Source organism: Lutzomyia longipalpis, chromosome 4, assembly GCF_024334085.1.
Source record: "Lutzomyia longipalpis isolate SR_M1_2022 chromosome 4, ASM2433408v1".
Taxonomy (NCBI): domain Eukaryota; kingdom Metazoa; phylum Arthropoda; class Insecta; order Diptera; family Psychodidae; genus Lutzomyia; species Lutzomyia longipalpis.
Window position 1 is genome coordinate 14,199,168 of NC_074710.1, and position 12,944 is coordinate 14,212,111.

At 37.5% G+C, this 12,944-nt stretch overlaps 3 protein-coding genes across 3 annotated transcripts; 1 reads left to right on the top strand and 2 right to left on the bottom strand.

The window, feature by feature from the left end:
* Positions 1-158: 158 nt before the first annotated feature.
* LOC129796584 (G patch domain-containing protein 1 homolog) lies at positions 159-2,807 on the bottom strand. The gene is made up of 2 exons (XM_055838649.1): positions 2,662-2,807; positions 159-2,576 (listed from the first exon to the last, which is right to left on the bottom strand). The coding sequence occupies exons 1-2, from the start codon at positions 2,714-2,716 to the stop codon at positions 199-201; spliced, it is 2,433 nt and encodes an 810-aa protein (XP_055694624.1). The 5' UTR covers positions 2,717-2,807; the 3' UTR covers positions 159-198.
* Positions 2,808-2,872: 65 nt separating this feature from the next.
* On the top strand, positions 2,873-3,531 carry LOC129796598 (protein Dr1). The gene is made up of 2 exons (XM_055838682.1): positions 2,873-2,975; positions 3,042-3,531. Exons 1-2 carry the CDS (start codon positions 2,880-2,882, stop codon positions 3,459-3,461), a joined length of 516 nt encoding a protein of 171 aa, XP_055694657.1. The 5' UTR covers positions 2,873-2,879; the 3' UTR covers positions 3,462-3,531.
* On the bottom strand, positions 3,462-4,601 carry LOC129796594 (DNA-directed RNA polymerase II subunit RPB3). The gene is made up of 3 exons (XM_055838674.1): positions 4,389-4,601; positions 3,774-4,336; positions 3,462-3,699 (listed from the first exon to the last, which is right to left on the bottom strand). Exons 1-3 carry the CDS (start codon positions 4,472-4,474, stop codon positions 3,521-3,523), a joined length of 828 nt encoding a protein of 275 aa, XP_055694649.1. The 5' UTR covers positions 4,475-4,601; the 3' UTR covers positions 3,462-3,520.
* Between the last annotated feature and the right edge of the window lie 8,343 nt (positions 4,602-12,944).

The window sequence follows — 12,944 nt, forward strand, 5'->3', positions numbered from 1 at the left end:
TGAAGAAAGTGGTACACATATGTACTTATATGTATACATACAGAGTGTGTACTCTCTGTAACTCTTCTATCAAGCTGTAGGGCGGTCATAAGAACTGTACAACAGCCACCCATCAGCTTCGAGAGGAGGGTTAGCTTTGGTAGACAATGTAACTTAACTTTCAGGAGGAATACTTAATATTTATTTTAAAGGTACACACTATTTTCTAATTTTATGTTTTCTCTTATTTTTCTTGTGTTTTTTCTCCTTTTTGTGCTTCTCTTTCTTTTTCTTCTTTTTTTCAAGACTTTTCTCTACCCACTTTTCTCGCTTGCTTCCAGATTTATTCATCGCTGAACATGATCCTTCTGTGGAAAAAATCGGTGTAGCTTTTGGAGGTAAAGATTCGATAAGTGGTGGAAGCTTAGGTCCAAAAACCAAGTTATCATCTTCTTCTTTAGCTTCTTTTATGGTTCCTTGTGTTTCCTGTTTTTCACATTGTTGTTTCGTATTTTCCTGTTCTTGCCTTTTCTTCTCCGTTGCCTTTCGAACGAAAAAAATCTTTGAAAAAATTCCCTGTGGCTTCGCAGGGTTTCTTAAGGGGTTGACTTCTTCTTTTTGTATAGGCTGTTGAGGGGTATCATCATTCTCTGACTCGTCTGAATCTTCGAAAATTGCTCTAAAGAGATCCTTCTTATCTGCTGGATGTTTATCTTTTGCATCCAAAACTGCCGTTTCAAGCTCAGTTTTGGGGCGATTTATCAACGGTGGCGTTTCCTTGTCACTTTTTTGTGGCTCTTTGGTTTTCTGATGAGGATTTCTTTCGCTTTGTTGGGAAATATTAGACAACTTTTTTGCAATAGGAGGTTGATTTGCGATTGGTGTAAGTTCTTTTGAAGATTCTCCAAACTCATCTTTGGGAACTGTAAAATCAATCTTTTTCACAGGATCTCCAAGTATCTGAAAAATGTTAGAACTTTTGCTTTTCTTAGATTTTTCTTCTTTTCCAAGAAGACCCCCATAGGGTTCTGGGATATTAAATCTCTGACAGAGAAGCGCATGTGGTTTCCACATTAATTTTGTTCTCTTACTGTAATACCCTGTATTATCTGGACCTTCAATATTGGAAGAAGGTACTTCATGATCGAGTGGTTTCTCTGGTGATCCTTCCTTGGATTTTTCGTTGTTCAGAGAACTTTCTGATACAAATCTATCTGACATAAGTTCAGCAAGTGGTCTATGCATTTTTCTAGCCTGAAGGAATTCCCTCTGCTCTGTCTGCCGATCAAATTGGGAGAGATGAAGTGGCTGGTGTGTTTGAAAGAACTCCTTAATGACTTCTTCTGTGGCTGTTTTGCTAATCTGAAGAAATTTTTCAAATCTCTCTTGCTTCTCTACATCATGAAGAAAGAATTTAAATGGTTTTGATAGCTGCGTATGAGATATTTGTTTCTCATCCACAACTTTTAATTGTGTTTTTGATGAATCTGTGTGGTCAGTATTTTCTTTCTGGACAACCTTTGTATCGCTGAGAGCATATTTATCACTCTGAGAATTTTGTTTTAATTGCTTTTCAACTTCCAAAGGCAAAGGTGCAAATCTACTTTTTCTTATTAGAAAATTTCGAGGCTGATAATCACACGGAAGTTCAATTCGAAACACTTTACAGCTAAACTTTCCAGAAGCCGCATCCGAAGCTGCAAGGAAGCCCTCAATGACACCTAATGATATTCTGTTGTCTTTCCTTGTTGTTTTAGGTGTTTTGTGGTCCTCCAGAGAGAAATCATATTGAGACATATCATCTCTGCAGTATATATCCTCATCATCATCCTCCATTGCTCCCACACCAAATCCTTTTCCTGTAATAAGCATTTTTTTGTTGTCCTTCCCAATAATCGCAAAAGCATCAGATGTTTTATTCAACAACATGGAGCTCCTATCAAGACCGCTGTATCCTAATCCAAAAACATTGTTCTTGGGAGCAATGGCAAATGTATTGTAATCATCAGGGGCAAAGGTAACTTCCATATCTGAATCCTCTGATGTTGAATCTTCTTTTGATGCACCAAGTGATGGTATCATTTCACAACCGTACCTCTTTGCTATTTGTTGCTCCTTTAGATGTTGTGTTTTCGCTTCTTTCTTCTCGCGCCTCGTCAGTCGCACACCAACTCCTTGACCTTCACGCCATCCCATCTTTCGCAACAGTCGTGTCCCAATATTATCCTTAGCTGGTGCAAGAAGCTTATGCAAAATTCCCTCGGTTGTTGTTGAAGCGAATGCTACTGTATATGTCCTTTTCTTGCTTGAGTTTCCTATTGTAAAATCTTCTTGTGTCTGGATACGACGTGGAGCAATTCCAAACTCTCCCATATCTTCATTGTCCATAAAATCCTCAATATTCTGTACAATCTTTCCTGCCTTTTCTTGTCGTGAACTCCTAAAAGTTTGTGGATTCCATCCTTCCTTTGAGCCAACAGTGTTCCAATATCCGGCTGAAAATCCCCCCGTGAAAGCTCCATGGAAGCGTCTACGTCCATTAACGTCTACAGCTATTTGATCTTCCTTCATAATTGGCCTCTTGGTAGGAACTTGATCTGAAAAAGATTGTACTTTTTTAGTAATTTTTTCCTATTTTCCCCAGAAGATTCTGAGAGTATTACAATGCGTAGTTGAACATACCTTCTTCAATAGGATCAAGAGGTGTTCCATAAGGACATAAATCATTTTCTTCCATTTTTGCAATTTTTAATTATACAAAAACACGGAAAATTGAAGAAAATTTTGCTCTAGAAAAAATTTTTTTTTAAACGTCAAAAAGTAATTCTAACCTCAATTTAACTCCAGAATAGAGGTTATATACCATCCACTTTTGATAAAAGAATTAAAAAATAGTGATTATGTCGAATCCTCAGGATGAATTATGTCCCCCACCGACTGATGACGATGAACTCACCCTCCCTAGGGCTAGTATAAATAAAATGATAAAAGAATTGGTAAGTAAAGTAAATTTTAAAAATAATTAACAAGAATCAGCAACTCACATATTTTTTTTTTCGTAGATTCCATCAATTCGCGTTGCAAACGAAAGTCGGGAGTTGATCTTAAATTGCTGCACAGAATTTATCCATCTTATCAGCTCAGAAGCAAATGAGGTGTGCAATTTACGCAATAAGAAGACAATAAATGCCGAGCACGTTCTAGAAGCTCTCGAGAGATTGGGATTTCGAGATTACAAGCAAGAAGCAGAAGCTGTTCTTAATGATTGCAAAGCTGTAGCTGCAAAGCGTCGCAGACAAAGTACCCGACTGGAGCATTTAGGCATTCCTGAGGAAGAACTTCTGCGACAGCAACAAGAGCTTTTTGCGAAGGCACGTGAGGAACAAGCAGCAGCTGAGCAGGCACAGTGGATTAGCATGCAGACGGCTGTACAACAAAAAGAACCCAATGCAGATCATGACGACATTGAAGAGGAGTACTAGTTTATTGTTTTTTTTTCTATTCCTTTATTTTATGCATTTGCAAATATACGACCAAAATATTAAAAAGCAAGTGTATCGTTCTCAATTTCGTGACTCAGCTGTGTCTGAAGATTCGACAGCTTATTCTTCAATTGCTGCACACCCATCATTACAATATTCTCTGGCTTGAGTGCACCAGAAGATTCAACATTGAAAAAGAATTTATTGGGTTTTGCTTCCCAGTTGAATTCAGCTTCATCTGAAAATGTATTTAAATTTTTATTTATCACATTACACTGCTTTTTTGTTTTAAATGAATGTAAAATTACTTACATTGATCATCATCAAGTTCTGTATGTTCGCTTTTAGGCCATTCATCTGGTTTAGGGTACAATGTATGCTTCATGGTATTATCAGGATCATATTCAAAGCAAACACCGGCTGTGGGATTCCACTTGGCATGTTCCTTCCCGAATCCCTTTTTGGCGTATGCTCTGAGTTTCAATTCCTGACCTTTGCGTAACTTTATGATGAGAATTTCATCTGTACTCTCTCCATATTCGTTATCATCATCATCGCGATTCCGGGAAGTTGCTGGCAACACACGAGGGTCACTGGACTTAAGATCCGCTGTTGTTACATGCCGAGTTTGCTCATCATTACATTTGACATCCAGAGTAAATTCAACACTACAGTCTGTGCAAAAATCCAGACATGAACAATCCCGGGTATACTGCATTCGTTCAACAACATCGTCAGAAATTAATGGGATGAGACCAATACGATGTGCAAGGAACTCATCTGATAGAACAGTTGAATTTGCTTCTAGTTGTACCCAATCTATTGCCAAAGTTGGTGTTTCAGCGATGAAAACTCTCCGAAGACTGTTTGCAACACTGAAAAAAAAGCGAGGTTAGATTGAGAAGGTATAGTTTGGAGCTTTTCTACCTCAAATCCGTATCCTCAACCACGAATTTCACATTCTCATCCCCCAATTCTGTTATCTGTACTGAAGGTTGATTGGCATATGGCATTTTGCAAAATTTATTTCTCAAGAAAACACAAAACAATCGGAAAAACAATTTATGTTTTTTGTATATACTTATATCGGGCTGTATGGATGTCGAAATGACGTCCGGCCCTGAGAAATTTAAAAAGAAGAAGACTTATATACTTCAATAATTTCTCGGTAGAGGCGCTAAAGATGCTAAGAAGATAGTTCTCGTCCAGTCCTTTCTCATAACCTGAGTAACATGAAGTATTTTTTGTTTTTTCACGTGTATAATGGCGTCGAGTCAAGATAATTAATTTCGTGGACTTTAAAAATAAGTTGTGTGTGAGGTGAAAAAGAAAACTGCAACTGCAAAGAGTGATAGTGCACCCCTAGGAATACCTCTACGACGGAAAAAGTGAGGAGCACCAGGCATCAGAGTGGAGAAAATTGGATTTCTAACAGACGCCAAGCCAAATGGGGCCCATTGAGAGCGTAGGTGGAACCTGTAAATGAAGGCATCATAAAACGTGAAATTAATTAAAGACACGTTTTATGTGCGTAAAAATGGGAAGTACCTGTAAAAAATTTACAAAACAAAGTGGTACATAGGAGCCGGAAAAAATGTAAGCTCTTTGAAACTCAGGTCTTCTGCCCCATTAATTTTAGATGGCGGAAAATCCTCTGACGATGATAAAGAAAATGAAAACCACCTCTACCTACTCGCTCTTTTATTGTAGACCAAAAATCATGTATGAGTGGAGAGGGCGGAGTCCCATCAGATGCGATCCCCCTTAGAACTCATTTTATTTTTCAATTCTTGATGGATTATATACATAGCTAAATAGGGTTTAATTAAATGTACAGAACCAATTTTAGAGCATATTGTTGAGACAGTGGTTCCTGAGATAATTTAACTCTCGGAAAATACATTTTTTTTCCTATTTGTGGATATCCTGGTAAGGATATCTTTTAACCTTAAAGCATTTATTTTCCGGGAGCAATTTCAAAAATCTTAAAGTTTTTACAATTTTCAACTATTTCATTTCTAGTATTAACCTTTACAACTCAGACGAAAAAATCATTGGAAATGATTGAATAATTGAAAATCATTGATTTTTTTGTAAGATATCATCTTTTCGATAAACTAATAAGGGAGGATTTATAAAATTACACTTGGCCACAATATAAGAAAAATCTTGCCCAAGAAAATTGCGTTAAAATCATCAATTTTTGAGGATGGATGAACTGCATAGGTACCGAATACGTAATGAAATTGATTGAACACAAAATCGTAGGTACTTTCATTATGTATGTAGATGATAAGTGACTTCACTAGGTAGGATAAATTCAAGCAAGAAATTTTAGACAATTCCTGGAGTGGAGATAAATTCTCAAATCCATCAAATATTTACTTTTAAAATCACATTATTTGCATTTCTCGCGCTATCAGAGGCTATCACAGATAGCAACAATGCATCTCATTTGGTGGGTGCTATAAAACATCCAAACATCTACAGACGACCTCCAGTCTTTTGTTGAAGAGCTTGTAATCAAAATGCGTCTCGCGGTGATTTTTCTTTGTGCTTTTCTCGTGATCTCTTTGGAAGTAGCGGCCAAAAAGGAACCTAAAGTCAAAAGCAAGGTCAAAGAGGAGACTGTGAAATCAATCGAGGAAGAAATTATTGATATACAATCTGCCCAGGAAGACGAGCCCACGGAAGAAGCTATTGAGGTAGAACAAGAATTGGAGGCAGTTGAAGAAGAACCTGTTGAAACCCAAGAAAAGTTAAAGGCCAAGCAGGGAAAGCGTGAAAAGTCTCAAAAGCAGACGGAGAAGAAACATACGCAGAAGAAGGAGAAATCCAAAGAGGGGGGCAAAAAGGACAAGAAGAACAAGAAATCTAAGGAAAGGAAGAATGAATTGTAGATTATATATTTTGTAATACAGAAAATGTAGAAAATACAATAAAGATCATTAATTATTTAAATAATTATATGACTGTTATTTTATGAGGTCTCTTGAAAAAAAAATTCTCTAATTCATATATGTGTTAAAAGCAAATAAAGATATAATGTCCTGATCCATTGAGTGCATTAATTCAATGTATCGCTAGCAGATTACAAATAAATTTTAAAAAATAAATAAAACGTATTACTTAAATAAACATAAATCGACGTGCCCGAAGATTATGAACCATACTCCTGTGTTAAAAGATAGGAATATGGTTCATAATCTTCGGGCACGTCGTAATACAGGAGTATAATTCATAATCTTCGGGAGTGTCGAAATATTTAAGCAGTTTATGCAAAGGATATATAACAAGCTCTTTCGCAATTTCCCGCTGCCTAATAGCGGGGAGCTTGGGATTAATTCACTCGAATGAAATTTTATCACAATATTTGAAGTATTATGTATTTTATTCATGATTTATGTTTTATGCTTAGCATAAATCATAAATAAATAAATTGGCATAAGAGCTAGCAAAAAAAAAAAACAATCACTGAGTAACGAGATAAGTATATTAAGAAATATAATCCTTTAATGGGGGGCAGAATATATACAATTCTTTTTAGGGATATTTAAAACACAAAGCTTTAGCTCAAAAAATTTAATTTCATTTTAATCAATACACTCACAAAGAGGCTATACAAATATAGCACATCTTTTGTCACAAAGTTTTTAATATGTGTATATGTATGTATGTATATAGGCTAAAGGGGTCTTTTTCTGGCCAAATAATTATAATTTCTAGCCGAACATTTATAATTATTCTGATTAATTATGATTCCATTTTGTATAAACAGAAAAAGGGCTCAATCCTTTATGTGATCATAGTCTTCTTTGAGCGTTATTGAGATACGTTGTAGTAGATATCACACAATACGAGAATTATGAGAGAAAAAATTAATTTGGAATTGGAATGTTATGCCCGTTATGCCAGACTTGTTACTATATATTGTACAAAAACTAATGCCTTATTACGATTCATTTTTCAGCTCATCGATGCGCAGGATGGCTCTTCTCTTCTTGTGACATAGTTTCTAACAAACCACTTTCTGATAACCCTAGAATCATTGCGGCACGCCCGAAGATTATGAACCATACTTCTGTGTTAAAAGATAGGAATATGGTTCATAATCTTCGAGCACGTCGATTGATTAATATCAATGTATTTATAAATATAAAATTCTATTATGCTTTTACTGAATAATAGAAAGAATCCAACCATTGCTTACACATTTTCAATATATATTTTTTAATTCGGTTCGAAAGTGTCTTGCATGAATAATAATGTCATATATGTGTTGAATTAATTTAACAAATACTAATGCTCTATTACGACTCATTTTTCAGTTATACTTCCATCCGGTGGAAGCACTCTCACCAACGGTGGAGACTTCATCGATTTCTACGATGTGAGAGAATTGCTCCCGGCAACGGCTGGGGGTGAGTACAAACTTTTAAAAAATAACTAAAAATTCGGGGATCCGCGTTATGTACGATGCCGCGATTTTTTTTCAATAGTTTCTAAAGAATTGCTCTAAAAGCATCCTTAAAATAAACCCTTATAAAATACCTACTTTTATTTATTAGAATGTGTTTATCCATAATATCGGATTTATTTAGGTATTTAAATCATTGAATAGATATAACTTAATTAGGGTAAAGTGTGGACTGGTGGGTGAGCATAAATTTAGATTACATATTTTCTTTATCATTGCTAGTTACCTATGGGCTTTAAGATTTATCGTTAACTTACAATTTAGCAAAATAGGTCCTTTCTTTCTCTATTGATATAGAATTTCTAAAGATACTTTTCAACAAAGTATCAAGGATTGACGATTCCATCTTAGTACTTAAATTAAACTAAATTCTCAAAATCAAAAACAATTTACCTAAAAATTTTGGCATAAATTCCTTTAAAAGAAAAATATTGATGTCAGTAATAAAAATTGGAAAATGATCGCTGCTTCTGGGGTCCTCATCTACTTCCCAAGTAAAGTTACTTATTATAATAGGGTCGACTAGGGTCAATGGCGTTCATTGTTCGATGGGCAACAGATATATTAGTGCAACTACTATCGTTGAGAAGCATTAGCTGGCTGTTGATTAGTACATTTTCAAGCATGTGGCACTGCGATCGGTTTTTAAAGTGCCCTAAATGTGGTTGCTGGCATTAAAGTCGCCCATTATAATAGCACAGACTTTTTCAGAGTTGCACAATTCACACATTTCGCTGGAAGAGTGCATTTATCTGGGTGTGAATCTTCACCGCAGAAACCGCAGGTGGACTTGTTCTTTTGAGAGTTGCACCTTTTCTTTGTGTGACCTTGGGAGAAGGGATGAAAATTTCGGTTTTGCCCACGAGGTAGGCAAAAACGATCTCTGCTAGGCATGTAGGAGTTTTAAATGTAAGAAGATGAGTTGTCGTGTCACCCCATGTACTATTTTCATTCCGTTTGAGCCTCTGAACATTAATAACCTCTTGATCGGACAATCTGGAACAAATTTTTCCCGTATCAATTCTCATCAATTGTTTGCACCGAATAATAGCTTGGAACTGATAAAGTAGGTACTCCGTTTTCGGAAATTCTAACGGGTTTATTGTACAGACCAAAAGTGGAAATGCTTTTGAGTTGTTCAATTTGTTTTGTTGGGCGGTTTTAGTTTGGACAAGGAGATATCCACTGCCCAAACGGGTTACATTTTTAAATCCTTGGGGAGAGATTTTTGTGAGGCCATCAAATATATTAAAGATATTGAGATCTCTAATCTGCTCTAAATCATAAACGAACTGAGTGCATGGTTTATCCCATGCCTCAGACAATGTTGCATCTAACTCATTTTCATCCACCACTGGCACTCTAACACCACGAATTCTCAATTCAAAAATGTTATCTTCACTCTCCAACAGAGAAAGATCCATAGCCGTGGCCATTGGTGAAATCTCAGTCGGTAGAGCATGAGACTCTTAATCTCAGGGTCGTGGGTTCGAGCCCCACGTTGGGCGCCATTTGTAACTACTTTATTTCTTCTTCAATGAAAAAACCTCAATTTCACTTTTTCACAAATTGTCTATTTATTTTCCTTTTATTTTCACAATTTTCTCTTTTATAGTTTTTCTTCACTTTTATTTAATAACTGCGTGGGGAAAACACAACTCTGGGGCTTTCAGGCTCTTGGGCCTCCTGTTGCTGCTACAGTTGCTGGTGTTGTAGAACGCCCGCGGGGCAGTTAATATCTTTTCACATTTAGGCGCCCGCGCTGCATATGGAGAGGGGGATTTTTAAAAATTTTCTTTTAAAGATTTCAATCGTTACAGAGTGCCGGTGGATGAAAATGAGTTAGATGCAACATTGTCTGAGGCATGGGATAAACCATGCACTCAGTTCGTTTATGATTCTTATATGGTTCGAAAAATGCTTACAAGAGCAGCAGCGTTTGAGTTTGATGTAGAGGATGCTATACGTGATAAATTAAATGCTACAGTTATTTTGCATAAACATTTGGTCAATCGCTGTACCCATTCGGTGGATGAGAGCGACCCAGATAAAAAAGCAGCGCGTAAGATTGTGAAAATGGTTAATAGAGCCTTTGCGGGATATAAAGAACGTCTTAACGCTGGACTTCAGGTTCCGCAAGAAAGAAATACTGAAGATTTTGAGCAACAGCGAAGAGTTTCTTTTCATGATTATAGTCTCGCGGGTGCGCGTCCCAAAAATTGTCAAATGAGCAATACAAGTTTACCATGGAATCTACCCAATGTTCGTCCTTTTTCGAGCACGATTAGCAACCTGAACCCTAATGTTGGGATGAATCACAATGATTCTCCAGAATCAAATAGGTCAATGCCGGATTTCAGTCGTTTAAATATAAATGCTCCAAGTTTTCATTCATCAACTCCATCAATGGAGAATAATTTAAATTTTCAATCGCGGGTTAATAATACAGTTAATGCTAATTTACAGAACCTAAACATCTCTCACAACCATAATTTACCCGCACAAGAACATAATCCGAGTTCTGAGCAATTTTTTGCCAGAATGCGTCCTGCATCCTTTAAGGATTGGGGAATTTCATTTTCGGGGGCGCGAGGGTCACAAAAAGTGCGCCATTTCCTTAGAGAGTTGGAGAGAATGAGTTTAGCTCAGGGGGTGTCGTTGCAAACAGTTAGCAAAGCAGCCCGTCTTTTCCTTAAAGACGATGCGCTTTTGTGGTACAACGCGAATTATGAATTTTTACCCACCTGGGAATCTTTTGCATCAGCAATGAAATCCGCGTTTCTTGATATGGAGAGCGATTATGAAATTCGCAAAAAGATTGAATACAGAGAACAAAAATCTGGAGAACCTGTAGAAGTTTATCTAGCAGCTCTTAATGAGTTGTTCGATGAATTAGAAGAGGAAATCTCCGAGAGAGAAAAAATCCGATTGATTCGCTGTAATTTGTTGCGATTTTTCTTAAGCAAATAGAACGTAATAGCTTATATTCTGTATCAATAGATCAGAATCGACGATCAGATCGTCCTGCACAGCGAAGAAATGAGGTTCAGGAAGTTAATGCTCAACCGAATAACACTAATGCCACTCAACAGAAAAATACCTCTAACAATCAAAAGAATAATGGGCGTAATTTCAAGAAACGCCAGAATACTAATTCAGCGGTTGCCAATAACAATCAGCAAGAGTCCCAGAATACCTGTGTGAACTGTGGTGGTGCCCACAATATCCGTGATTGCGATAAACCCCGGAAGTGCAATGTTATGTGCTATCGTTGTGGATTAGAGAATACGATCACATCGCGCTGTCCGGTGTGTAATGAATCCAAGAGCAAGGGAGAATCGGGGGGATCATCAGGTAATAAGGGTGGTTCGGGGGGCCCAAAGGCAACTCACTGAAGAAGGTGACTGGTGTTGCGCAGTCAAATACGACCTTCAAAGCCAAAAATGTGTCTCATATATGTATAATAGTGTGCAATTACCGTGCGAAAGTTCCATTAAAAATCCTCAAAAGTGTAATATTCAATCAGTTAATTCAGTTGGTGCAACATATGTGGATTCCGAAGATGAAAGAATTTATTTGAAAGTTAAAATTGGTGATAAGGAGATTTCCGGTCTATTCGATACGGGGGCATCTTGCTCAGCCCTGGGAAAAGGGGGTTTTAAATTTCTTAGTGATTTGGGAATTAAAACACAAAAAAGCTCAACTTTCATTCGGACTGCTGATGGCACCGTTCACAAATCCTTGCATATGGCTATACTTCCCATAACGTTTAATAACACAATTAAAGAACTCCCAGTAGTTCTATGCACTAATCTTTCTAAACCCTTGTATTTGGGGATTGACTTTGGTCAATTATTTCGGGTAAAAATTTCATTTGGGGAAATTAATGAATGCGAAGGAGGTGTTGAATCTAATGTACTTAACCCAAGGCAAGCGTGTCTTCTCGCAAAGTGTATTGAAACTTTCTTGGTAACACAAGAAGGAGAACTTGGATGTACCAACGTCTTAAAGCACACAATCAACACTGGAGATCACGCACCGATACGACAGAGATCATACCCGATACCCTTTCACAAGCAAAAGGGATTAGATGCGAAATTGGAGCGTTTGAAGAAGATGGGAATCATTAGCGAAGCAAGGACAAGTCCGTGGTCAAATCCAATCACCAATTTGCTGCGTGGAAAACCCAATAGTATCAGCTGGACCCCAGAAGCAACTGATGCGCTTCAACATCTCAAGGGGTTGCTCACCAGTGCTCCAATTCTCGCAACACCAGACTACAGTCAGCCCTTCGTCATCAAATGCGACGCATCAGATCTCGGAACCGGGGGATGTCTGCTACAAGGCACCGGAGACGACGAAAGGATCATCTCTTACTACTCCCACAAATTTTCGGTGAGCCAACGCAATTATTCGACGACAGAAAAAGAATGCCTCGCGGTTATCCTCGCGATCGAAAAATTCCGCGATTATGTGGAAGGCTCAACATTTACGGTTGAGACTGACCACTCAGCTTTGCTCTGGCTCTTAAAGTCGAAAGATGTTAAAGGGAGATTAGGGAGATGGGTGTTAAAGTTACAGGGGTACGATTTTAAAATAATACACAAACCGGGGAAAGAGCATATACTACCGGATTTCTTGTCACGTAATTTAGAAGAAGTAGAAGTTGCCCAAGCTGATAAATGGTACAGTGGGTTGTGGGATAAAGTAACAAAATTGCCCGAGAAGTATCCATTGTATTGGGAGTTTCAGATCACAAATGGAAATTAGTCGTGCCAAAGGGGTTTAGAAGTTCAATTATTTACCAATATCATGACAACCCGTCAGGTGGTCATTTGGGATATTTTAAAACGTTTCATCGCGTTTGTGAATTCCATTATTGGCCAGGGATGCGTCAGGATGTAGCAAAATACGTTAGGAATTGCGATATCTGTAAGTCAGTAAAAGCACCAAATTATTCCTTGACGCCACCAAATGGGGGGTTTTGTCGAAGTAAAAAGACCGTG